The 26793-nt window shown below is 36.0% G+C and overlaps 1 protein-coding gene across 2 annotated transcripts in view; it reads right to left on the reverse strand.

Annotated features, from left to right (window-relative positions):
• The window catches only part of LOC123312530 (SCY1-like protein 2), a 322515-nt gene that overhangs the window by 170094 nt on the left and 125628 nt on the right, over positions 1-26793 (reverse strand). For both annotated transcript variants that reach the window (XM_044896997.1, XM_044897006.1), the window contains exons 3-4: positions 20778-21119; positions 13155-13275 (exon numbers count right to left, since the gene is read on the reverse strand). In XM_044896997.1, the coding sequence (XP_044752932.1) occupies positions 13155-13275; positions 20778-21119 (463 nt within the window). The remainder of the gene's footprint in view (positions 1-13154; positions 13276-20777; positions 21120-26793) is intronic.

Here is a 26793-nt window from a genome sequence, read left to right on the forward strand (position 1 = left end):
ATTCAAACACTGTGTCTCAGAAAATATGATCTTTTCATTCTACCAAATTAAGTCGAATCATCTGCTCCTCATTTACAGAATATTGTGACAGGAACTTTATGTCAATCGAAATATACGGGGTGTTTCTGAAATAATGCGAAAGATTTAAAATGGTGGTTCTGTAGCAAAAACTAAGGGGGGTCTTTCATATAACTTTTTGTTCAACACCCTTCTCCCTCCAAGTTACAGCAAGTTTCATTTAGTTGTGAAAAATGTTTGAAGTCATTATGAAACTGTCTAGAAATTAGAAAAAATTAGAACAATAAAACTATTTGTCATATGACTTCATTTGACACCAGCTTACTTGATTCGTTTGATAAAATATAACGACTCCCTGAATTTATGGGAAAAGAGTCCGAGCAGTATTTTATTTTTTTTTTGTGAACAAACTAGCAACTTTATGATAGGAAGTCAAGACATAAAGAAGTTGCAGATAAAATCTGTCTTTTCAAATCACCTTTTTAAATAGAAAAAAAGGCCCATTAAAAAGTTCTGATGCAAAATACTATTGGGAGTTTGTTTTTTTTCAGACCCTTGTGATTACATTTTAGGGTAACAAAAATACTCAAAAACTGCCATTTTATAAGCATCAGTTATCTGCCAAATTTCATTCTACCAAATTTTTCCAAAGTGGAATTTATTGAATAAAAACAATATTTTTACCTAATTTCAAAAGGCTGTAACTCGGAGAGAAAAGAGTGTTGAACAATAAGTTATATGAAAAACCCCCCTTAATTTTTGTTGAAGAATCATCCATTGAAATCTTTCGCCTCAATTCAGAAGCACCTTGTATATTAATATTTTTTTTAGTGGCATTGACCTTTTATTATTCTCACAAATATTGAGTTACCTCAAGTATCTATGGAAAGTGTTGTTAATTTCAGTGTTAGTTGCTATCCAACTTTTGTTTTATTAAAGCCTTTAATTTGCATAGCCTAATAATATTTATTGTTCGATTAAAGTTTTTTATTTCTGATGTAAATAACACGTCATTGGGTTACTTTGTATGAGTGCAGATATTTTCAAAAATGATATAATTTCATTAAATGACGCTTACATTGAAGGATTTCTTAAATTTCCTGGGAATAGTTCAATTTTCGAATATCATATATTTCCGATTTTTTATTACAAATCTAGAACAAAAGAAGATATTTAGATTTGAAGGACGTCTAATTGGTGGATGGCATTTTGTCAATAAATGGAATTTCTATCGGGTATAGTTTGGAAGATAGTTGGGGTGAGCATAGAATTTCTCACCACCCTGTATATGAATGCGGTAACCTAGTTGCGCGAGTCACCTGCAGATCCCTGTCAAATGGACATGAAGTGCCCGATGTGTGATGAACCATTCAACTATGCAATTGGTTGTCTTGATATTTTCGAAATTCCTGAGTTCCTAAAAAAACATTCAATGTGCGTGGTTTACACACAAAACTTTCTACTTTTAAGACGAATGTAACGTGTGTTCGATAGTGAGTTGGTGAATGAAGAGTACATTTTTAGAATTAATTCGGAATCTCATTATCGAGAATACATATACAAAAAGACTCCTGTGAATGAAGAGACCCAACCTTGACCTACAGATCCTTCCACACTCCGGGCATGGATAGTCACCAACCAGATCTGGCCGCCGCTGTATTCTTCTCTAGTCTCCATTGTAGCTGTGGACTACTGGCATTAACTGATTTTAGGGATTGATTTAGTGTATCCTTAAACCGCTTATACTGGCCTCCTGGTTTCCGAGCTCTATCTATGAATTCGCTATACAGAGCTATTTTGGGGAGTCTTGTGTCTTGCATCCTCAGAATGTGGCCGCTCCATCTGAGTCGGGCCCTCTTTACTTGAGTCTCAATTGTTGTACAACTCGCGCGTTGCAAGACTTTTGCATTTGAAACTTTGTGGAACCATCCGATGTGCATTATTTGTCTTAGATGACGTGCTTGCGTTTGTTCAAGCTGTTTAATGTGTCGCTTGTAGGGAGTCCAGCTTTCGCTTCCGTAAACTGCTTTGTAAACAGCTGTCTTGGTCTTCAGATTGAGGTCGTTATTTTGAAACACTCTGTCCTTTAGCTTCCAGAATGCCCGTGATGCTGAATTTATACGGTTGTTTATTTCCTTGTCCAGGTTAGCCTTAGTATTTATAAAACTTCCCAAGCCATTCGTCTCTACTTGGAATCAGAGAACTGAAGGGTCCATCCGTGCTGGTTCTTGTGATTATCTGATCAGTTCTCATGCCCATCACCTCGTCTGTCCCCAGTTGGACTGATAGACGATTGGGCACGAAAATTAGTTTGTCAGGTTCATTTACGGTAAGGTGGTGGAGCCTGTGAGTTGCTAGTCTTGCCTCTCCCTGGACGGAAATTTGAAGGGGAGGAAGGTCTAATAGCATCTCCATGGATACGAATGTAGATTTGTAATGAAAAAATGTTTTTTAAGAAAATACAATCTAGTGGCATTCACCGTTTAGAAGTTATGCGGTGAAATTGTTTCAATTTTATCAACTTTGGAAGGATATATCCCCAGCGAGCACAAACATCCCTGGGATGTTTTGGGATGTTTCGAAAATATGCATTTCCCAAAGAGGTCTCCAAAGGCTATTGGAAATCTTTATTTGTTCTGATTTGTGCCATCTGTGGCATTTTTTCGTCTACCTACTGAGAGGTGTTGGCGAGTTGAAAATAATGTAAACGTGTGGATATTTTCTCTAGGCATCGCATAGTTTGCCTTGAGAGGTTTATTGCAGATAAACAATATACAATTCACCTATTTCATATTTATTTATTTATTTATTTATTCATAACAAGAACATATACAGGTAAATTAATACCCAAAAACAATGTCCACTAATTAACATTGATTTACAGAAGTGCAAATACTTACATAGAAGCAAAAAAAAAAGAACAAAATTTTGATATTCAATTAAACAATTTCTATCCTTCACAAATAAAAAAGGGAAAAAAAATGATTCAGCGAAAAAAAAACAAAAAAAAAACAATTAATTAAGTAGAGATACCTCTGAAGTGGTTACCCAAACATCTTTTGACATATACGTGGCTATGACCAATTACATCCACTAGATCCTTAAAACTATTACAACGACCAAGCATTCTAATAATAGGAGAATTCCTGGAGCTGTTGGTATGCCTCAAAGGCAAGACGAAGGTTTCCAGCTGTCTGAATCTGCTCGAAGGAGCATGAAAGTTGATTCGCGATAAGAGTGACGATGATTCCAATTGATTACTTAATAGCTTATTTATGAAGAGTATGTCACTCATAGTTCTGCGATTCTGCAAACTAATCATATTAAAGTGTTTCAACCTTATAACATAATTTTCTGGATCTCCTCTATTCAACCGTAGACCACACTTTGAACCTAGAAAACGAAGAAATCTCATCTGAACCTTCTCGATTCGGTCTATATAAGTGTTATATTGGGGGTTCCATACAATAGAAGCGAAATTCAACTTGCTGAACACATAAGCGTAATAAAGGGTAATGGAGGATTTATAATTGCAAAACGAACGACTCTGTCTCAATATGAAACCGAGCATGCGGCTTGACGCTGTTACGATATTGTCGATATGTAGGTTAAATTTGAGATGAGAGTCAAAAGTAACACCCAAATCGCGTACATGACTTGAACGCATCAGCGGTGTGTTCAGCAACGAGTATGGAAACATTATAGGATCGTTCCTCCTCGAGAAAGTAATCACACGACATTTGGCTATATTTGTGAAGAGATTAGCCCTTCCGCAAAATTTCATGAAAGAGTCGATATCATTCTGAAGGCGCAGGCAGTCACGGGAGTCCTTGATTTTCATGAACATTTTCAAATCATCTGCGAATAATAGTATTTTGCAAAATTTAAATATTTTTATTATATTATTTATGCATATTATAAATAATAACGGCCCCAGATGGGAGCCCTGGGGAACCCCCGATGAAGCCGACAAGTACCGTGATTCGAAACCCTCCACAGAGACATATTGCGACCTATTTCTGAGATAAGACTCAAACCACCGCAGGAGAGACCCACAGACTCCAACTCCATACAACCTTCCAAGAAGTCTACCGATACATATCTTATCAAAAGCCTTACTAAAATCTGTGTAAATGACGTCCACTTGAACCCCGTCATCCAGACCCTCCAGCAAGAATTCAGTAAAATTGACCAGGTTAGTTTCAACGGAACGACCCCTGAAAAAACCATGTTGCTCGGGAATAATCTGGGATTTGACAAGATGGAATAAATGGGGGTATATAAGGGACTCGAACACTTTAGCAAAAATAGAGAGTTTACTTATAGGTCTATAATTCTCTACCGATAGCCTACTTCCAGCCTTGAAGATAGGAACGACACATGCCAACTTCCAACGATTCGGAAAAACCCCAGATTTGAGAGATTTATTAAATATTATTGTCAAAGGTTCAAAAAGAGACACAGTACATGATCGAATGAACAATGCGGGAATAGAATCTGGCCCTGGGCTCTTGTTAACATCCAGGGATAACAAAGCGCGTTCAACGTCCACGGTATCAATATTGATACCTTCCAACAGGAAGGAGCTGAAATCTTGCTCTCCATCAAAGTCAGTTCTACAATTTGGTGTAACGTAAACACTTTCGAAAAAATCCGCGAAAAGATTACTTATATTTTTGCCACCGCTTACAGTTTTTTCACCGTATGTCATGCGGTTAGGACAGCTGAAAACCTTGTCTTTTACAGATATGAACTTGAAAAATTTTTTTGGATCAAATGCCATATCACTTTCGATGGAAAGCTTGTATTTCACAAAGTCACGTCTAATCAATCTTTTACACGAGTAACGTAAAGCTTTAAATTCAATTTGATCGGATAGATTCTTATAAGTTTTCCATCTTCTGTGAATTTCATTTTTAAACTTGTCTAGTTTGATTAGCTCGTAAGAGTAATAAGGTGGAAAACGTTTGTTCACTTTTATCTTTGGTACAAGAAGATCAACTACATCATAAAGAATATCATAAAAAGTATCCACAACCAAGTTGACATCATCACAATCAAATAAATCAGGCCAAGGAATTCCGGAAAGAGAACGATTAATTAAATCATATTTAGCACGCCTGTAGTTGAGCCCATAAATCGAGTCGTTATTTTTTAGCGAATCACAAACATTAATTTCCATAAAAAATTCCAAAGAGGGGTGATATCCATCCTCCGCCATTACCATTTTCTTCGTAGTTTGGACTGTGGACAGTTCGGAGTTGAAAGTTGATTGGTGATTAGTACAATATGTTATAATTATAATAATAATTATAATATGTTGGTGGTTTGTATATGTGTTGGTTTTGGATTGTGAATTTAGGATCGATCTCTTCATTGTAACCAAATACAATTAATAAGTAAGCATTACGTGAATTAAATGTATAGTATAATGTCCAAAAACATACCTATAACCTCAAAAGAATCCACGCTGCGTGCTCAATTTTATTTGTGTATTTGGGACTGGAATCATTGTAATTTGGTTGGAATAATCGAATAATATGGAAGGTTGTTATAATTATTCAAGAAATATCTCTATAGAATTTGAAGCCATATCATCGAGGATTTCAACATATTCTCTGCCGTTGTTATTCCCAAAATATTTTGTCAGATTACTCTTCCGACGATTATGATAATCATTCATCATTTGTGAATCACAAAATAATTCAAATTGTCCCAGGAAAGTTCTTGTTTTTGAAAACTCCTTGATGTTGTTCCATCTTTGAATACCAGTACAAATAAATAAAATATAGTGTCCTAAATCAACCTATTCAGGAGGATCTACAACACAAATCTTCCAGATCCTTTCATGCAGCTATTTTTTCTATTATTAATAATCTTAACCATATCATATATTTTGTGAATTATTGTTTTTATTTTGTAGATGTGATCCATAAAAAATCCCAAATCACTAGGAAAGAATTCGAATACTATGCCAAAGATTGGTTTAGGGATATTAGGCAGAGAACAGAGACGATAAAATAAAGGGAAAATAAAGTTTTCAAATATATGTATTGTTTTCTATTAAGTATTTCAATTTGTTTTATGTTGAATGTGATATATTTCTTTTTTTGTTTATTCTCCTTCTCTGTACTTATAATATTGATCAATTTGTTTTTTGTTATTCAATTTTTTATGTGAAATTTTCTTTTTCGTACCTCTTGGAGAATCATTAAAAATTTTTTATTTTTATATAGTATTCTGTATTCCTTTTGAAAACTTTGTAGTTCATTTAAAATAGAATGTGGTATCTTCAAACATTCAAATGAATGAAAAAGGGCCTCACAAAAGATTTCATAAAATGTCTTACAAACAGCGATTTTGTGTGCGCAAAGCGCTTTGGAAATGCTTTGTTGTGTCCATGAAAAGGCTATCAAAAAAACTTCTGAGAAGTTCTTCTTGTGACATCCCAGGGAAATCCTTTTAATAGCCGCCTGCGGCGGACATTGGCTGTTCTATAAAAGTTCTATTCATGTATAAACAGAACATCGCAGTGGATATTCAATGTCTCAAAATCTCTTACTTTTAACATCTCTGAGATGTTTTTGTGCTCGCTGGGTCTCGCTTAATATGCATTTTGGGCCATGAGTTTATTTAGCAAACTATACTTATTTTTCAATGTACCTACTATCACGCCCAGAAAGCTCGGTACACATTTTTGACTCCCCCTGTATAAACACTGTTCTGGGTTGAAACCAGTGGCGGCTCGAGCATATTTATCGTGGGTCGGCAGATATATTTATATATGTATATATTTTTTTTAATATTTTCTATACCTATGAATTATGCAGGTTTCCACATCACCATGGGGTACTGCACTCGGTGCGTTTGTTTTTCGTAGTGAAGTTTCGCCAAAATTTTTGTTTCTGTTTCAATAGTCTCTGAAGATAATCCGGAAAATGAAAAATGATTGAGAAAGAACTATTTTAGCCCTGTATACCACTTGATAAATAAACATAATTTCGGAACAAATATGAAAATAAGAACCGAAAATATATATAACAAATAAAAATACTCTAAAAATGCTTATCCATAAAATAAAATTGGAAAAACAATCAAAAGTGCATTCTAACGAAATTGAGAATTGCGAGAAATTAACATCACCTCGAGCGCAAACGATAGAATCGAGATATCCCGAACGATCTTTCTTCGAGTTACCGAAGAGAGGCATTCTAGGGTCGGCAGGGTCGCTGCCTGCCGGACCTACATGTCCTACACCGTGCCAAGTATCGAGCCAACAATATCAACTTTCATCATAGTTTTGGTCTTTATTCTTTGAAAAGTTCTTAAAAAATTGTCGGAATTTCATTAGTATTATATATTCAGCACTCACGTTTATGAAAATTAACAAATACGATAAAAATTCGTTTTAAATAACAGCGATCTCTTGTAATTTGTTATGTGAAACTAAAACTATCGGATATTGGCGGAAAAAACATTAAATAAGAGGCTTATCTAATTTTAATTGTTATCCGAATGAAATTCCAACAAAAATTATTCAAGTTAGAAGCAATTTGACTCATTGATATTAGCGCTCCTTCGATATGTTTACAATCTAGATACTGCATGCCGTACCTGAATGAACAGAACGAACGGTCGGTCACTCGGTCGCTAGAGAAGGCATCTGCGGCGCTGTCTTCATCATAGCTCGATTGGAGATGAGCGTATTTTGTCTACGGACCGAGTAGATGTGGGATATAAATTGAAACAGCGTATTTCAAAGAAGTTCCATATTCAATTGATATCAGATATCATATACCTAATATTTTTATAAAATTTATTGAGAGCTATGTTATGTTTGGAGAATTTCTAATACATTATTATTTTACACAAGTGAGAATTCACATTTTTGCTGCTTGCGAAATATTGGGTCGGCACTGCCGACCCTGCCGTCCCTGACGGGCCGCCACTGGTTGAAACACACCTGTTTGTATTCTTGTTTTCAAAATCAATCAAATATTTTCTGACGTAAAACCAATAAAGTATTCGAACTTCTCATAATTTAATTGCGCAAAACCAACACCGGAAAATGTAACGGCAAGACTGCTTTTCTTCAATATCAAAGCTAATAGGAGTCAACGGAATCGCGAGCAATCTACCTGTTACGTTGTACCTACATTTCAAGTTACCTGAAACACTTGCCACGAATAATTGATGGAATTCCGAGGTTCACTCCCTCACGCCTTTCATATTCCCTATCTCGAATTATGCCTCAGACGGAGGGAGGAAAACGAACGTTTCACCTCCGTGTAATAGACCCGAAACAGAAATTGAGCGAGTTGGGGAACTTTGTATATTTCCCGATATCGATTCAATTTATTTGGGGCGAATTACGTACGAAGGGAACGCGCCCAACTCGCTCTTCTGCGAAAACTGACATCCTCGCCCCCCTTGGGGCCGAGCAGGCGAAGATATTCCCACAGATGAATTTTTTCACGCTCTCGTTTACTCCAGCGTCAAAGAGAATGGCCAATGACAAAGTGGCAACAATTTCCTGGTTCAGGTAATGATGTGATGTGAAACAGCGATCGCAGGATGGAATCAACAGTAAATACAATTTACGTGTTTATTCAAACGGACTTGTCCTTTCACAAAAAACTGCAATATTTGAAAACAGACAATAATGTTATTTGAAGTAAATTAAGTTTCAAGAGACATTATGTACAAATTAAAACGAATTCATAGATGAAAGTGAACTGCTTCGCTCCAAGTATTTTTAGATAGAATATATAGATGCGAAAAATAATCAAATTTCCTCCATGCTCTGCCTATCGGATTTTCAAAACAATAATTAATTGGTTAGAATCTGTTTTTTGAAGTTTATATTGCTACCATTTAAATCAAATCAAACTTTAATTTCAAACATTCACTCTTTCACATCCAAATCCAATCAGAAAATAATTGAATATGACACTACAAAAACTAGAACCTTTGTAAATGGTGGAATTTCAGAAGAGAAATCAGCCAAAGGTAACACCTTGTGCGTAGATTTCTTCACCCAAATATACAGGTGTCTGGAAAAATGTGAGAAATCTATTAGATTCAGATAAAACATAGGAAAATGAGATGACAAGTGTAATTTCATTTTATTGGAATAAATTTTAAACTTCTCAATATAATTCAATGTAAAATTGTTCTGATAAATAGTAGTAGGGACCTCTTAAAATACTACCCTTGAATTTATATTAGCTTGTTTAGTAAACCAGGGGAGGAATAGGTTGTACATTTTAATGCTTACATTTTCAACACCCTGTAATAATAATAATAATAATAATAAGTTAATAAGAGTTCAAACTCAAGGAAGGTGCAGAAATTGAAGCATTAAGGAAGGAGACACATACAAGTATATGGGCATAAAACAGGCAAGAAAAAAACAATCAGAGCCAGATGAAGAAAGAACTAACGGAGGAGTTCACCCGAAGATTGAGAAGGATAATGAGAACTGGCCTTAACAGCAAGAATCTGATGAAAGCTATCAATACCTACGCTTGCTCGGCGCTGAGCTACTCATTCGGTATCATCTCTTGGACCACCACCGATTTAGCAGCCTTACAGAGAAAAATAAGGACGATGCTGACTAAACACAATAAACATTACCCCAAAAGCTCAATAGAACGGACCAAGCTGCCACGACATCTTGGGGGTAGAGCGGTAGAGGAATTGTTGATTTGTCCAACCGTATGTCCCAGGAAATTGAAGGACTTCGAAAATCAGAACTCCATCAAGTAGTTTGTGTTGCTGATAGTTCTACATCGTTAAAGCTACAGCAGGACCACTTTGAAACCGTCGAACACTCTGCAGAAAGTAAAATGCAGAAACTGATTGGCGAACCTTTGCATGGAAGGCACTAGAACGAGATCAACCTTGATTACGTCGACATATCTGCGACGAACTACTGGTTGACTTCCGGAAGGTTGTTTCCTGAGACAGAGGGCTTCATGCCCGCCATCCAGGATTAGGTGATTCCAACAAGGAACTACATGAAATATATCGCCAAGGATGCCTCAGAGGCGGATGATAGCTGTCGTTATGGCTGTGCGACACAAGAAACTATCCAGCAAATCACCGGGGGATGTCAGAAGTTCGCGGGCACGGAGTACCTACAAAAATAGACATGATGCCGTTGCCAAGATTCTCCACCAAGAATTGGCACTAAAACACCAACTTCTAAGTTCGAAAAAGGTTCCTTATTATAATTACCATCCGGATGCTGTATTGAAAAATGAACATCACAAGCTCTACTGGGATCGCACGGTTCTCACAGACCGGAAAATAACCCACAATAGACCAGACCTCATATTGCTCAATAAGGATGAGGACAGAGCACTATTCATCGATGTGGCGATTCCAAATAATAACAATCTTCTAGATAGGCACACTGAAAAAATTTCAAAATACAGAGGAACAAACAAGGAGACAGTGGAAGCTGAAAGATATCAAATAAAGTCCTACAAGATGAACGAGAATCAACTCTGAAAATCATTCGCAAAATTCGTTTTTGTAATATGAAAACTCTACTGGCATCAGAAGAGGTTCCCCTTGATTCCTATGATGAGGAATTGAAAAAAAATTTGATAACTTGAACATTAAGCTAAAGAAAAGGTACTATTTTTCATTGTCGATAAAATGGACCGTTTTCGAAAAACACAGAGGTGGTTTTTTATTTCTATCAAAAAGAACCATGAATTCGAATTTTTTTTGTCTGCAACAAAGTGTGATACGTAAGTTATTCAAAGAACAAAAAATTTTTAGTATACGTTATTGAATAATTTTCGGATCACACTTTGTTGCGAACAAAAAAAATAGAATCCATGGTTCTTTTTAATAGAGATAAAAAATTACTTCTTTCATCATTTTTTTTTCGAGAACGGTTCATTTCATCGACAAGGAACAAAAATACCTGTTCTTTAGCTTAATGTTCAAGGTATCCAATTTTTTTTAACTCTTTATCATATAGGCTGTTAAAAATGTAAGCATTGAAATGTACAACCTAGACCTCCCCTGGTTAACTAAACAAGCTTATTCAAATTTAAGGGCAGTATTTCAAGAGGCCCTTACTACTGTTGATCATATTATAAAATTTTCATCAAATTATATTAAGTAGTTTAAAATGGATTCCAGTAAAATGGATTTCCAGTGGCGTCATTTATGAGGTCGTATCTCCGTAGGGAGGACAGCTAGGAAAAAAAATGATGGGAACTTTTCATCTTATTTTTTTATGTTTTATCTGAATCCAAGAGATTTCCCACATTTAACCGGACACCCTGTATATGGCAATAGAGCGGTATAGAGGGACACAGAGGCAGTAAGCTGCAGGTACATAAAAAACTTCAAGTCACACTTGTGAATTTGAATGCAACATAGATGTTCCTTTCTCTAGCTGATCTGGTAGTGTAATTCATGATCCTAAATAAATGAAAACTTAAAATGGCTATATATTTCTATCAGGGTCGAATCGGAAAAAATGGTAGAGGTAAAAAGTCTTTCTTTCGACCTCAAGAATCTACTGTTGAAATATTTGTACGAGTCAAAGACTCACCCTGTATAATAATTCATCTGTTGAAAATCCGTTCAGTTTTTTGAAGCTAATTTTCAAAACAGCATCTTGGAACATTGCCAGTTTTCTTAATCTGCAGTTGTAAGCACAACCCAAAATACGAGGATATATTGAAAAATTCTTAGCCCACTATAGAACCAAACAAAATTTCAATGTCAAAATATTTTATTACTCGACATTTTAAACTTTTTTTCCGTTGAGGAAAGAGATGATAGTCGAATGGAGCTTAATCTGGTGAATAAGGAGGGGTATTCTAGTAATTCAAACCCTAAATCACGAATTTCTTCCATGGCAACATGAGATTTGTGTGCAGGGGCGTTGTCTTGCAAAAATCAAAACACCTTTGATAGCTTTCCGCGTCTTTTCTCTTTATTTTTTTCCCGTAGAGTGGTCACTAATGTCGAATAGTAATCTCCGGTTATTGTTCTACTCTTATCCAAAAAATCAATCATGATTACTCCATGGCAATCCCAAAAAGCAAGAACTTTTCCAGCAGATTTTTGGACACGAAAGTTCTTAGGTCTTGGAGAACCAGAGTGTCGCCATTCCATCGATTGTTGCTTTGTTTCTGGATCGTAGAAATGTACCCAAGTTTCATCCATAGTAACAATTCGGTTTAAGAAGTCTACTTCGTTTTCAAATCGAGCACAGAACGAACGCGATGCTTTCACCCTTGCACGCTTTTGGTCAACATTCAAACATTTGGGGATCCATTTTGCAGCAATTTTTCTCAAGTCTAAATGGACGTGAACTATATGATGAATGCGTTCGTATGAAATATCAGTGCTTCAGATATCCGTTTTAGCCAAATTGGACGGTCTGATAAAATCATGTCATGAACTGTATCGATATTTTCGGGGACTGACAGAGAAACTGGACTTCCCGAACGGTCATCATCTTCAATGGAAAATTTACCTCTTTTGAAGCTTGCAGTCCAATTTTGCATGGTCGCATAAGAAGGACATTGATGAAGTCACTTTTTATCTATCTAAAAAAAAACAACTACTAAACCGAATCCTTGTAAATAGTCTGGGAACCGAGAAATGGTTATTCAGAAGAAAATTATTACAGGGTGAATGCGACAATTGGAAACCATAGACTGAGGTCATCAGGTGGATTCATATCGAGAGGTTTTATTTGCCTGAGCGCCTTCCTTTCGGAGATACAGGATGATAATCAGATGACGAGGGACATTTCAAAGTCCAATAAATCTTAAACTGATCAATACAATTGACAAAATAAGGACCGGAGTAGGAACATTTTTTACTTTTTCTATACCTTGATATGAGTGATGCTATAACATTTTTCATTTTTATGACCATTAAAAACTTGAAAAGCCATTAAACTACAAAATCCAAAAACTTTGCTTGACTCATGACACGTCCATAACTTATAGGTATACCAAACGAGTTTATTAATGGCAGTTACATAATCTTCATGAGGGTATAAAGTATACCCAATCAGAATATCTTTCCTATAACATGAATTGAATTTCATCTCACGTAGAACATTTATGGTGGGGTTTGAAGAGACTACTCACCTATGAATTCTAGACCTGCAAGCTTCCACGTCCCTTTCTTCGTCACCAGAATGCTGGCAGGACACACGTTTCGATGTAACACATGCCCGGAGTAGTGGAGGAAGGATAACGCTTCTGTTATCTGAAACAAAGCCATTGTTACACTGTTTGCCCGTCGTCTATCAAGGCTGTTTAACGTTAAACAAGATCTGGAGATAGAGCAAACATTGGGATAGATTCAGTTCGTTTATATTGCTCTCGAAGGAAGAATATGTGGATGTAGGACCTATCGAGTTGAAGTGGTTTTTTGAATGCTATTTTCAGGAAACATACGAAATAGTCCGAGTTCTGTCAGTGAGCTTGGCATTGCCACCTTCTACGTCATCACAATTTCAATGGGTTTTGAATTGAATTGCACTTCCTTCTTGAGCAAACTGACTTTTTTTCACAATATTGACCCGTACTTGTACTTAAAGTTTTGTGGTCATAAATATCATAAATGGTTTGTGTGCCCCTTCTCCTGACGTCAATCTGAAATGACCTATTGCGATGATATATATCTTTGATACAACCACAGAACCTTAGTATTTGTGGTGTTCTGCGATGAAACTATAAATGTAAGAACAAAACGAGAAAAAATCTCAAATAATGTCGAAACTTTTCTTGAAAACACAATATAAACTTTCTAGCATCACTTGGATTTGATAGCCTGCACAATTTCAAGGATTATTGAATGATTAAGACAACCGTTTAAGTATAGAATATTTTTCGTATAGAGTATTTTATATTTTATGAGGCATGAGGCAACCGAAAAGCACAAATAGAATTTAAAAAATTCTTGTCCATTGTGAGTGTTTTTTCGATTATTTATATGCTTGGCAAAAGTTTTTGAACTCGTGCATTATTTATCAAAAAGTTGTGTCATTTTCATTATGTCAAATTAGAGACATAACATGATGTTTCTTGAAACATCCTGAAAACTGACGTGGGTTCAAAAAAATTTGCCAAGTAGGCTATGGAATTTTGATGGTTGGTATTCTGTGCTTGAACGTAACGCTAAGCTTTTTCTATAACATTTTGTGGTTATCTTTCAAATGTGAAGAAACTATCGAGTAATAGTGTCGGATTTTGCACGAATCAAATTTATCTCAGGAAGGAATTATACCACGTGGTTTTTCAGATGCAGTTGAAGGGAACTTACGTCTTCCGATTCCGTGTTATTCAATACAGGGACAGAAAATAATGTAACTAGTTGATGTTGCCAGAATGTGCAAAATTCACTGATTGAAGAAATAATCAAGAGGTACACTACACAGAATACACGAAAAAAGAATGGAGAATTTCAATTTCGAAGATTCATTCTGCTGGTTTAACTTTTCAATTTTATTTGATTATTTTCGATGGAAAATTCTTGAAATGCTTGAGATATCGGTGCAAAGCCCTTTTTATATTTTTCGGAAAAATGTGGAGAATAATTTTTTTTTTCGATTCCGAATGCTTCTTTGGGCTTGAATATACCGTCTACTATTTTTGGGAAGACGACATTTTCCCAATCCAAACTTCATTTTGATATCGTCGGAGAAAAAAAAAAGAAATATGATACACTCAAGATACAAAGACCTTTCAAATGAGGTATCACACACATCATCTCCTCTATTCAGAATTTTAGGATTGGGGTTGTTACACAAAGGGTTGAAGGTATACAGGGTGTTCCACGAGGAACTTTACATACTGCTGGGTCATCATGAAACGTTCAGGGGTGTGACAAAAATTTGAATTATTGAATTCTATTCCTGTGTGTGCATTTGGAATTGATGTAAAAAATATCAGAGAGTAGCCTGTTGGGTGGTCATTTTCACATCAGTACGGTCCTGGTAATATGATATTCGGTATACATAATCCAATAGATGGTAAAAAGTGTTACAAATTCTACGATATACAGTGCCAGAAATATAGTCGAATGAAATCTCGGTGAGAATGAATAAATCATCTTGTACAGGGTGTTTCATGAGTTGTTGGCCATAGCTCAATGGTGAATGCAGGTCATCCAGGCCTTTCAGAAAACTTGCTTATTTTGTATCCTAAGGCTATTAGTTTCGGAGATACGGGGTGATTCATGAACATTGGCCTAAATTTGCGTTAGCCCTAACTCTGGAATGCAAGGTCCAATTGCGATTAAACTTTATGGGTTTGTTCACTTCAGAAAGCTCTTCCAAACGGTTTATAGAATATTAATATTTTCAGGGCAGTACTCGGAATATCCTGATATTTCATTCAAGCTCCAAAATCTATATTTTTCACATCCCTTACAACAATTTCGTTATTACCACGAAAAACTATAATACATAACCCATTCTAAGGAATTACCTTACAGAAATTTCGTTATTGCCCTGAAAAACTACATAATTTATTCTAAGAAATCCAATTTTCACTTTGCATGGCCCACTTGTCACAAGGGAATAGGAACCGGACGAATTCATATTTTATATCATTTTTTCGAAATGCGGTCCTGTTTTTATTCCTTCGGTGATAATAATTATTGTCCTTTGCCGAGATTCTGAATTATTTAAAATTCTGTTCAATTCTTCTTCATTTCAAACCCTCATCACATACTGAGTGTTCGTAAAAAAGTGTTTGAAAGTATGCCAAGTCGAGCTGTGAATTCTTTTGAAAAAACATATTGAATTTAGACATAAATGATGTAAACCCTCTTGAAAAATGTAATCCGTAAGTGTATTCACTTCATAACACTATTAACAACTATTAAAATTTATTCTTCCGAAAAACCTTTTTATTTCCTTTCATAAAACAACAATGAACGAATTCATGTTTTATGTCATTTATTCGAAATGCGGTCCTGTTTTATTCCTTTGATGATATTTTTAATTGTCTTCGGTCGTGAATTAAAAATTTTTAAAATTCTGATCAACTCTTTTTCATTTCAAACCCTCAGTTCCTACTGAGTGTGCGTGAAAAAGTGACAGACACTTCTAACTTCACGGGAGCATTTGCGGCAGAGGATAGAAGAAGCCTGTGCAGAAGTTAAACAAAATCCCGATATGATAAGAAAGCAATAGATTATCTGATTTTAAGAGCTAGGAAATGTGTCGAGATGGAAGAACTCCATTTTGAACATCTCTTATGATAGTACATTTTCATTGTTGAAGAATAAATTTTATGTGTTTTACGAAGCTAATATACTTTCGGATTAAATTTTCCAAGATGGTTCACATCATTTGTATGTAAATTCAATATGTAATTTCAAAAAAAGTCACAGCTCGACCTTGCATACTTTTAAACACTTTTTTACGAACACTCAGTATGTGCTAGCGGTTTGAAATGAAGAAGAATTGAACAGAATTTAAAATAATTCAGAAGGAGTAAACACAGGACCGCATTTCGAAAAAATGATATAAAATATGAATTCGTCCGGCTCCTATTCCCTTGTGACAAGTGTGCCATGCAAAGAGAAAATTGGATTTCTTAGAATAAATTATGTAGTTTTTCAGGGCAATAACGAAATTTCTGTAAGGTATGTAAAAAATATAGATTTTGGAGCTTGAATGAAAAATCACAATATTCTGAGTACTGCCCTGAAAATATTGATATTTCATGCGCCGTTTGAAAGAGCATTCTGAAGTGAACAAACCCATAAAATTTGATCAAAATCGGACCTTGCCGTCCAGAGTTATGGCTATCGCAAATTTAGGCCAATATTCATGAATCACCCCGTATCTCCGAAACTAATAGCCTTAGGATACAAAAAAGCAAGTTTTCTGAAAGACCTGGATGACCTGCATTCACCATTAGGCTATGGCCAACGACTCATGAAACACCCTGTATATTGCCAAGGAAAGATAGGAGACATTTTTAAGTGGTCAATCCGTGATGTTGATGGTAGACCCTATATATGGTAGGAGTATGTAAAGTTCCTCGTGGGACACCCTGTATATGTAGTTGTTCGTTTCTGATTGTAAAAGTTGTCCCTCTCGAATCAAAAATCGACGTGTCCGAGCATTTACCCGAAATCAGTTAATTTCGCTGGTTATCTCGTCTGTTTCTTTTTCAGAAGCCCATCCTGCATAATAATAAAAAGTATCAACTGAGTAACTGATCCATGATGAACAAATAATCTATTTGAATTGCGGTAATAAATATATAGCCGAAAGTTGATGAAGCAATCATCAACTTTCGGCTGTGTTTGAACTTTCCTCAACGTCAGTGTAATGGTATCAATTTCCAGCGTGCTTAATTTTTCCCTATCACTACCTCCCGAAAACTTTCATGAAACATTGATTCACCGTCATATTTTCGAGTGATAATTCAATAACAGTTTGGCCTCGATGTCCGTACCTTGTTTCACTCAATAATATCGCAGATACGACGAATTCGTTGTTGGATTCGCTTGGCGAACTTCAAGTTCATTAAAATTGACCTAACGACCAAGCTTCTGACGTAATTTGTCGTTCTCACCTCTGGATCAAATTGGAATGGCAGAAATAATTTGTCATCCGTTAGAGTTTCCCAAGTAATCAAGAAATAAATACACAGCTGGCATCTGTTTGATGAGGAAACGGACAACTTGAAGGTTGATGAAATGTTGTTTACTTGTTATTTCTTCTCAATTTATTGAATCTGTATTATTCACAGCATCAGGTTGAGGTCCCTTGTTGCATCAGCTATGATTCACGTTTGTTGATTATGGTTGGTGATATTACGGCCAGTGTTACGAGTGAAAAATAATGTTAATAATTGAAGGGTACAGGAAAAAAACCATTGACGAAAATGAGTTAGACACACGATTCAATTAAGAATGAAAAGTAGTATATTATGGTATACACTGCGCAAAAAAATTAAGCACATTATGGAAATCTCAAATTTATTCTACAACTGAAGGTGTTCTCAATGATAATTATTTTTATCAGAATTATGCATGCATATGTTATCCACTTTCAACGGTTTCCTTCAATACAGATGTTTTTTCCCAGCAGGAATAAAAAAAGATGATATTATCAGATTTTGAATGTATTGGCTCCATTCTAAAATCAGTTGTTCTCGATCAATTCTGGTGATCAATAGTTTTTCTTTCGTTTGATTTTCTACACTCGATCGCTATGCAACGCGAAACACGCAATTTGACCCAAGAGGAATGTGCCCAAGAAGGGTGGACATACACAAGAATTGCAGAAAGGTTTGGAGTTTCCCATACAAGTGTGGCCAGAATGTTGCAGCGATTCAGGGAGACAGGTATGAATGTCCGAAGACCAGGACAGGGTAGACCACGGGTAACAACTGCCATTCAAGAACGTTACTTGAGAGTTTCTTCGTAGAGACAACGGTTTTCAACCGCTCGCCTCCTTCAAATTCAGCTTGAGCAAACTCATGAGGTGCAAATTAGCACTCAGACAATAAGAAATCGCCTCAGAGAATATGATTTAAGGCCTCGTTTCGCGGCAAGAGGCCCAGCTCTTACCCCAGCCCATCGAAGGGCGCGTTTGGATTTTGCGAGAGAGCATATCCATTGGGAAGAGGCCGATTGGGAAAGAGTTCTCTTCACAAATGAGTCTGGATTCTGCCTCTACCATTGTGATCGACGTTCCCTTGTATACATACGTCCACATGAAAGATATGCTCAGTGCAATTTCCTGAATACTACTGGTTTCGGGGGAGGATCGATTATGGTATGGGGTATTCCACCCCATACCATAATCGATATCTTCGACTGCTCGCACAGACCTAGTGGTCGTTGATAATAGAGCTATGAATGCTGATAAGTATATAAGGAACATTCTTGAAAAGCATGTAGTGCCATTTGCCCCATACATTGGTGAAAATTCCATTTTTATGGACGATAATGCCAGACCCCATCGTGCGCGCATCGTTCAGGAGTACCTTGAAGAGGTTGAAGTATCTCGAATGGAATGGCCAGCAAGAAGTCCAGATCTCAATCCGATTGAGCAGGTTTGGGACAACCTCAATAGAAGGCTGAGAAGTTCAGAAAATCATCCAGATACTCTTAATGACTTAGGAATCCAACTCGGACAAATCTGGGAAGGATTAGATCAGAACATTTTAAGATCACTCTTTTTGAGTATGAACCGTCGTTGCCGAGCTGTAATTAACGCAAGGGGTGGAAATACCAAGTATTAAATCACTTATCAGCATTTCAGTATTTGGAAAATTGTTCATTTCTTTTCTTTCACATAAGATTCGGCGAAATCCTGAATTTTTCTTCCATTTAATGTGTCTTGTTTCGTTCAAAACCTTCCCGAGAGAACATAAAAAATAAGTTATAGAGTCAATGTAGAGTTAACTTTCATTAAAATTGAGATGTTTAGAATGTGCGTTAATTTTTTTGCGCAGTGTATTCGAAATGTTCGAAAATCAATCATTCCACACCGAGTTTCATACCAAAATGTAAGATACCAGGCTTAGTACAATAATTTACAATCGTATCATTTTTTGATTTTTCTTTCTGAATTTTCATTCTCTAAAACTCGTTCAACGGTTTCCATATTATTGAACATCCGTAGAGCAGCCTTGATTCTTTGATAACAGCTCCTTCCTTTTGGTAGTTGTGAGAATTAGGTGATCAAACTACTTGGTTGTCCCTATCATAAATATTTTTACTTTTTTCAGGAGGTTGGAGGATCCATACCCCTTAGGCCCGTTTGCACCAATCCCCCTTAAAATGAGTACTTAACTAAGCATAGTATAAAGTTAATGGACGCTCAATTTTATTGCCAGTTGCACGACTGCGGCTTAACAGAATCTTAAGTGAGGGGCCCTCAAGTTTTCATATCTAGTGATATTTCAGTTTTTTTTTATTTTGGTGCAACTTCATTCTAGTCTAATAAAGCCTTTTCATTGGTTGGCCGGTTGCCGATGATCGTTGTCATTTCATTAACCTAACTTTATTGTCCTGTCAGTCAGTGTCAAGTAAACTATTATATTATTATCAAAGAGTGACAACTTTTTGTTGCTGAATTAGCAATATGATTGATAATGAAATGTATTGTCAAATAAAAGGTACTTGACGTTATTAGAAAAACCACAGCAGTTCTGTAGCCAGTTTATATGAGTTCAACAAATTATTTTAGGTTAGAATTCCGCCCTTGAATAGGGTACTCTAACGATTTGTCAAAATCAGCTGACAGTCGGTTGCCGTGGGGCACACAAAGCTTTTTATTATCACTGTAAAGAGGCATTTCTGAGAAAGTTATAGTCTTATCACTCTAATCTAACGTCGGGAAGAACATTTTTTTCCAAAAACATCCACAAAACACAATACTCGACTGAAACAGCATGCGAATCAATGGGTGGGAAAAGCTTGTGTGCCCCACGGCAACGAACTGTCAGCTGATTTTGACAAATCGTTAGAGTTCCCTATACCTAAGTGGTCATTACAGGAGCGCTTAAATTTAGGGCTAGCTTTAGCCATTTAAATGTCACTTTACAGTTGGTGCAACGTAATTTAAGTTAAGGGTTCATTTTAAGGGACACTTAACACTAAGTGCGTTTGGTGCAAACGGGTCTTAATGAGCTAGCTGCTCGCTTTTTTAGTGAATGTGATTTTTCTCTGATATTATAGAATTTCCTTTTTCCACCCGTCAAAAATTCATACCAATAAATCGTTGAGCTCACCTGAAGGATGCCATACTTGTACTCGATATCCAAGAAATTGTACTCCCTAGCGTGTTGCGGCCTCTGCGGCGGCTGATTAGAAGCTGTATTAATGCCGCTCTGACTTCCGCTCACCTCGTAACAGGCCAAAATGTTGGCCAAACTGGCGTAAACGGCTTCGGAAGCGAACGCCAGCGTGTCGGCGCACTCTTCGATCGGATGCAACACGTGAAGGATCTTGGGATGCCTGAATCGCTCCAGTTGCCTGACGGAAGCACGAAGGATTTCCGTTACGGTCTCCTTCCGCTTCGGCTTGTGCAGCTTTTCCGCACATCGCTTCTCGAATATGAACACGGAGCATTCCTGAAAAAAGAATAAGATGAAAGTTTATTGAACGACTAGAGACTAGATGTCCTAAGGATAATGGAATATTTGCTAGATAGTGGCGGAACCGATGAGGAATATTACTTGTCGCAGCTGGTATTGGAATAATTCAAGACATTTCCAGGGGGTCGACTTTCTGCCAGGAGTCGTGCCGAGTAGTCTCATGAGAAATCATTCCGTTATGGTTTCCCTACTATACAGGGTTTGGCGTAATGAATGGATAATATGGAGCCTGCGGGTAGAGGACTCTACGGCGGTTCAGAAAAATATATTTTACGTTCAGTAAAAATGCCTTGGTTTTCGAAATATTGGAGATTTTTGAAAATTCAAGAGAATAACACCCTTCACCACTCGTTTTGCAGGCAAGACTCGAAATGAAGGAATTTTTTCAAACTGTTTTTTGCATAGTATTCCTGGATAGATGATCCATCGAATGTTATTCATTATTTTTGAGGCGCATGAATAGTTCTTCATGAAAAAAAGATCTACCTCAACTTTTCCGTTTTGCTTATTTTTTTTCCAGAAGTTCAACCTAGCGCGGTGTAAAAAATAATACGGTTACCTGAGAGCCAATGCAAGAAAAAACATGCCCGTTTCATTGAGATTCTGAAATGGTATAACTCTCTGTATTTTCAGCATTTAATACAAAATAAATTCCTATTGCAATCAGTTGAGGCCTAGTTTAATGTAAACACTGTTTCTCAAATTTTTAGCACCTAAAATGAGAAATGCAAGCAGAATAAGGCCCGGTACTTTCACGTGCGAATAAATAAATTTATTCGCATTTATTAAGTCTTATTCGTAAGATTAGTAAAAATGCAGTCTTTTCACTTTCAGATAGTGTTATTCATCGAATAAATCTGTCATTGAAACTTAATTAGAAGAGTTTATTTGTCATAGATCGAATGTCGGTACGTCATTATTCGTTGAATAAAATTTATTCGAAGGTGAAAGTACCGGGCCTAAAGCAATCTTCTATAAGAAGGTATAGAGCATGTACTGAAGCTCATGGTGCCTCTTAGAGCATCTTTTGTGAAATTTAATTCAATGAAACGATACTCATTTTAAAATTGTTGATATGCAATAAAGCTATGATTCATTAGAAAGTGTAGACTATAGAGCATGTATCAGAACTCATGGTGGCCAATTTAAACATCATTTGTGAAACTTCAATTAAACGATATTTTAAAATTGTTATTTTTTCCCGTTTTCTTTTATTATTGAACCCCAACGTTGTGGAATCAATATTTTCAAGTTAATTTCAAGTTATGAACTAAATTTCAGCATTTTTGTAGCAAAGGTCTTGACTCAATGTAATAGAAATTAATTTTCAGCTTTTTTTCTTAATTACAAAGGTGCTAAAATTCACGTCGTTACTTGAAATTCGCTTAAAAACTATTAACTTTATAACTATTTGGCTTAATAATGAAAGAATACGAGAGAAAAAAACCAATTTCAAAATATCGTTTAATTGAATCGAGTTTTGCAAAAAGTGTTCAAAGTGGGCATCAGGAGCTCTACTAGATGTTTTACAACTTCTAATGAATAATTGTTTTGTTCTGCTTGCAAGTCTCATTTCAGTTTCTAAAATTCAAAGAAAAAGGCTTACATCAAACTCTGCCTTGACTCATTGTAATAGAAATTTATTTTGTAGGTATTTAATGCTGGAAATAGAGTGAGTTATACCATTTCAGAATCTCAGTGAAACAGGCATGTTTCCTCTTTCTTTGGTACTCAGGTAACCATATTATTTTTTACACCACGCGGGTTGAACTTAGGAAAAAAAAATAAGCAAAACGGAAAATTTGAGTTAGATCTATTTTTCATGAAGAACTATTCATGCGCCTCAAAAATGATGAATTACATTCGATAGCGCATCTATCCAGGTATACTATTCAAAAAACAGTTTGAACAAATTCCTCCATTTGGAGTCTTGCCTGCAACACGTGTGCGAAGGGTGGGAATTTCTTGAATTTTCGAAAATCTCCAATATCTCGAAAACCAAGGCACTTTTACTAAACGTATTAAAAATATATTTTTCTGAACCGCCGTATAGTCCTCTACCCGCATTCATTACACCACACCCTGTATGGTAGGGAAACCATAACGGAATGATTTCTCATGAGACTACTCCGCACGACTCCCGCCAGAAAGTCAACCCCCTGGAAATGTCTTGAATTATTCTAATACCAGAAGAATTGTCACAGAGTCGCAATTTTAGCCGCAGCTTGGGTATGATTTGATTCAGTTTGCAGTAGACTTTCATAAAACGTACCAAGTGGCTTTTATGTTCAACCTGGTTGCAGCAGGAATGCAATCCTATATTATGCATTATGATGCGCACCACAGTATCGTGCCGTCTTGTCTTTTGGAACTAGACTTGATATTTCACGATAAGACAAGATTTTTCTTGGTCTCTCCTCTCACGTATTCTCGTGAAAATTCATAGTTGGGGAAATTCGGTATTAACTCGACCGTATCAGATTAATATAAGGAGAGATACCTTGCACCCTGTAGAGTACCTCTACCAAAAATTAGACCTGTATATAGGAGCGATTGTCCAGGAAAGCCTGTCAGAATAGTAGAAAAATTGTACTTACTCGAGAGTGTCAGATTAAGATAAATGTGGTTGATTACATATTGAAAAGTATATATTCTCTTAGACCCTTAGTGTCCCTTGAAATGCACCCTTAACTCAAATTACGTTGCACCAACTGTTAAGTGACATTTAAATGGCTAAAGCTAGCCTCAAATTTAAGCGCTCATTCTAACCTAAAATAATTTACTGAACTGGCTGCAGAACTTCCCATTTCTGATGGATTTTGAAAATTGAATGAATTCGTTACTCTTTTGCCTTTATTGTAATGCCATCAGTCTTTTTTTATTTTCAATTTTGTGTCACAAATCATACTATAGTTAGCAACAAACTATTTTCTTCAATTGAGAAGTTGAGTGATTTTTTTCTAATAGTGTCCTCTCCTGGGCTTCAAATTGTTTTCGCATTAATTATATAAGTTGTAGAGCATAACATTTTCTACAAATTTTGTTCGAAGCATTTTTTCTACGTTTGAACGTTTTTGAGATATATGACGATGAATGTACATTAGACTGGGTTTCTACCGAGGTTTCTATATGACCTTGGCCTTTCGCATGTGTGGCTGAGCTCCTCGCACTTATCGCCCTCTAACTCAAAAACGGTTAAGAATATATAAAATTGCTTCAGACGAAAGTTGTATAGAGTTTTATTATCTACAACTTAATGAATACAGAAATGATTAGAGGTATAGGAAAGGAGATATTTCAAAAAAATGCCTTGTTATCATCTTCAACTGTCAGATTAAGAAAACCCCCCTGATTTGTGTCTGTATGAAAATCTGAAAGGCTCGAGTATGTACAAGTAAGGAGTTTTTTTTGCATTTGCAAAGAATCGCTGTGACCTTGCGTCACGTTCGAATTGTGAGTCCATTGAGAAGTAGCTTCCTTTGGGTCCAATTAACATATCCTCTAAAAATCTGACAAGCTCGAAAAATTTTTTTTTAACCATTTTCAACTCTTCCGTATGGCCAGCCCCACCACGCAAACTGCCAGATGAACATGAATTCATTATCCGAGACACGTAGGGCAGATACAATATCTTAATCTGACACCCTCGAGTATTGTACACCTGACGGTTTTTTTACATCTTTGAAAACCTGCGAACGCTTTCCCCACTGCTGAAAGTGCATTCATCATAGAACTTTTTTTCTTTCTACTATCTAATCTTCAAAATCTACTAGGTCTCCACGACGCTCGATTAAATCCCGATTTAGCATCGTCGGCTCCCCAGTTAAGATTGAATGTATCCCCTACGAGCCGTAGAGGTTAGAGAAATTTTTTGAATGACAACTGCAAGTTTTTAAACAGAACCAGATAATAGACCTCTTGTTGTAGAGGATGATCTGGTTATTGATGGGTTTTTTTTAAACTGTTTTTTAGATGCGAAACGGTTAGACCTTTTGATTTCGAATTTTCACATTTTCATGTATTTTGAGGATTCGAATTCTCGAGCACTAAGCACTTTTTTCAAAAACTGTCAGAAGTGAGATTTTTTGAGCAAAACCGGATTCAGTTGAGAAAACAGTAAAGCAAAGAAATTTTCTAAAAATGAAAGAATTCAGACTATCTCTGAAACGATAAGTTATTCTTTGTACTCTCCCACAGTTTCGAGATTTCATGAAGAAAAATAATGATTCTATGAATGGCAATATGAATTAAAAATTGAATAGCGGTATCAGAATTTTTCTGTTCTGCAAATGCTATCATTAGTATTTTGCGAAATTTTAGAGTTATCTGCTGAACGGCTCCTGAAGATTTTCTCATATTTTCTGATGATACGAATCTCATAAAATTCCGCCCAACTGTTCGTATCGGTACTTCACAACTAGCTATACTTCATTCAACTTTATTTTAGCAGTCGGTTGGCCATGGAAATTTGACACATTTCACTCTGTATAGTACGAAAATGTGGGGTTATGAAGCTTGTCAAAACATTTTTGGGTTTTAAATCAACGCTATGTTGCCCGTTCTACGTAAAAGTTCCTGTTATTACGTATTTTATCACAATGTCGAATCTCTTCGGAAAATATCTGACGAACATAATTGAAGTTTATACAAACTGATTGAAGGCATACCAAATCCAATTATTTGCATGGAAAATACAAGAGATCAGTATAATATCATAATATGCACTAGCTTGAGGAGAGTTAATGTTTGTTATCTTCTTTGGCTTACATCATTTGTAGATTTCAGAAATATTAACCCGAAGATGAAATGCATATGATGAAGTGGTTGGCAATGGGTATCTCCCGAAGGAATTAACAGATAATTACAAGAATGTTAAATTTTTCAATAAAAATCATCTTGCATCAATATAAGTAAAAGGAGTTGAAGGAAGTTTCAAGTTAAGATGCAACTTCACCGTTGAACAAAAATTTCACATGAATAAACAGTAACAGGGCAACTTGCGCGTATTTGTGGCTATTCATCTTAATACATTGATGTAATTATAATATTTAGGTATTTATTAGTACCTTAAGACATTTACATTGTATAGGACAAGTCAAATGAAAAACAGAAAAATCCATTTTAGGGAACTCATTCTCCGATGACATTTATCGAAAATCCTGTAGTTAACTTTTCGCATTAATTCACTCAAACATAAAATTCTGAAATGCCACCACTTTTTGGGTCTCCCAATAGAAGGAAATTCTTTGTCATACTCTTCATTCACAATCTTTCTGATTGTGGAAATATTCAGCTGAAATATAAGTCGTTTAGATTCAGATGAAACATTATATAAATTCTCTTACCTTGAATATGTTCGCTACCGTCTGACGTATTGTGGATTTTAGAATATAACTATTTGAATGAGCGGACCTGAATTCTAAATAGCACTTCCTGAAACCCTGTCTCTTTTTTCAATCACTCTCGGCGTTTTCGTAATAAAAATTTATATTAGTTGTGGCAACGGCGTTATGACGTTAACGACATTTCATGAGTGCCAACCTAACTTCGTTCTAGTTACAAAAACTTGAGAAAATTATTTCATGGCCAACCGACTGCTAAAATAAATTTGAATGAAGTATACTGCACAGTATCCAGTTCATTTGGATCG

Source organism: Coccinella septempunctata, chromosome 1, assembly GCF_907165205.1.
Source record: "Coccinella septempunctata chromosome 1, icCocSept1.1, whole genome shotgun sequence".
In the NCBI taxonomy this organism is placed as follows: domain Eukaryota; kingdom Metazoa; phylum Arthropoda; class Insecta; order Coleoptera; family Coccinellidae; genus Coccinella; species Coccinella septempunctata.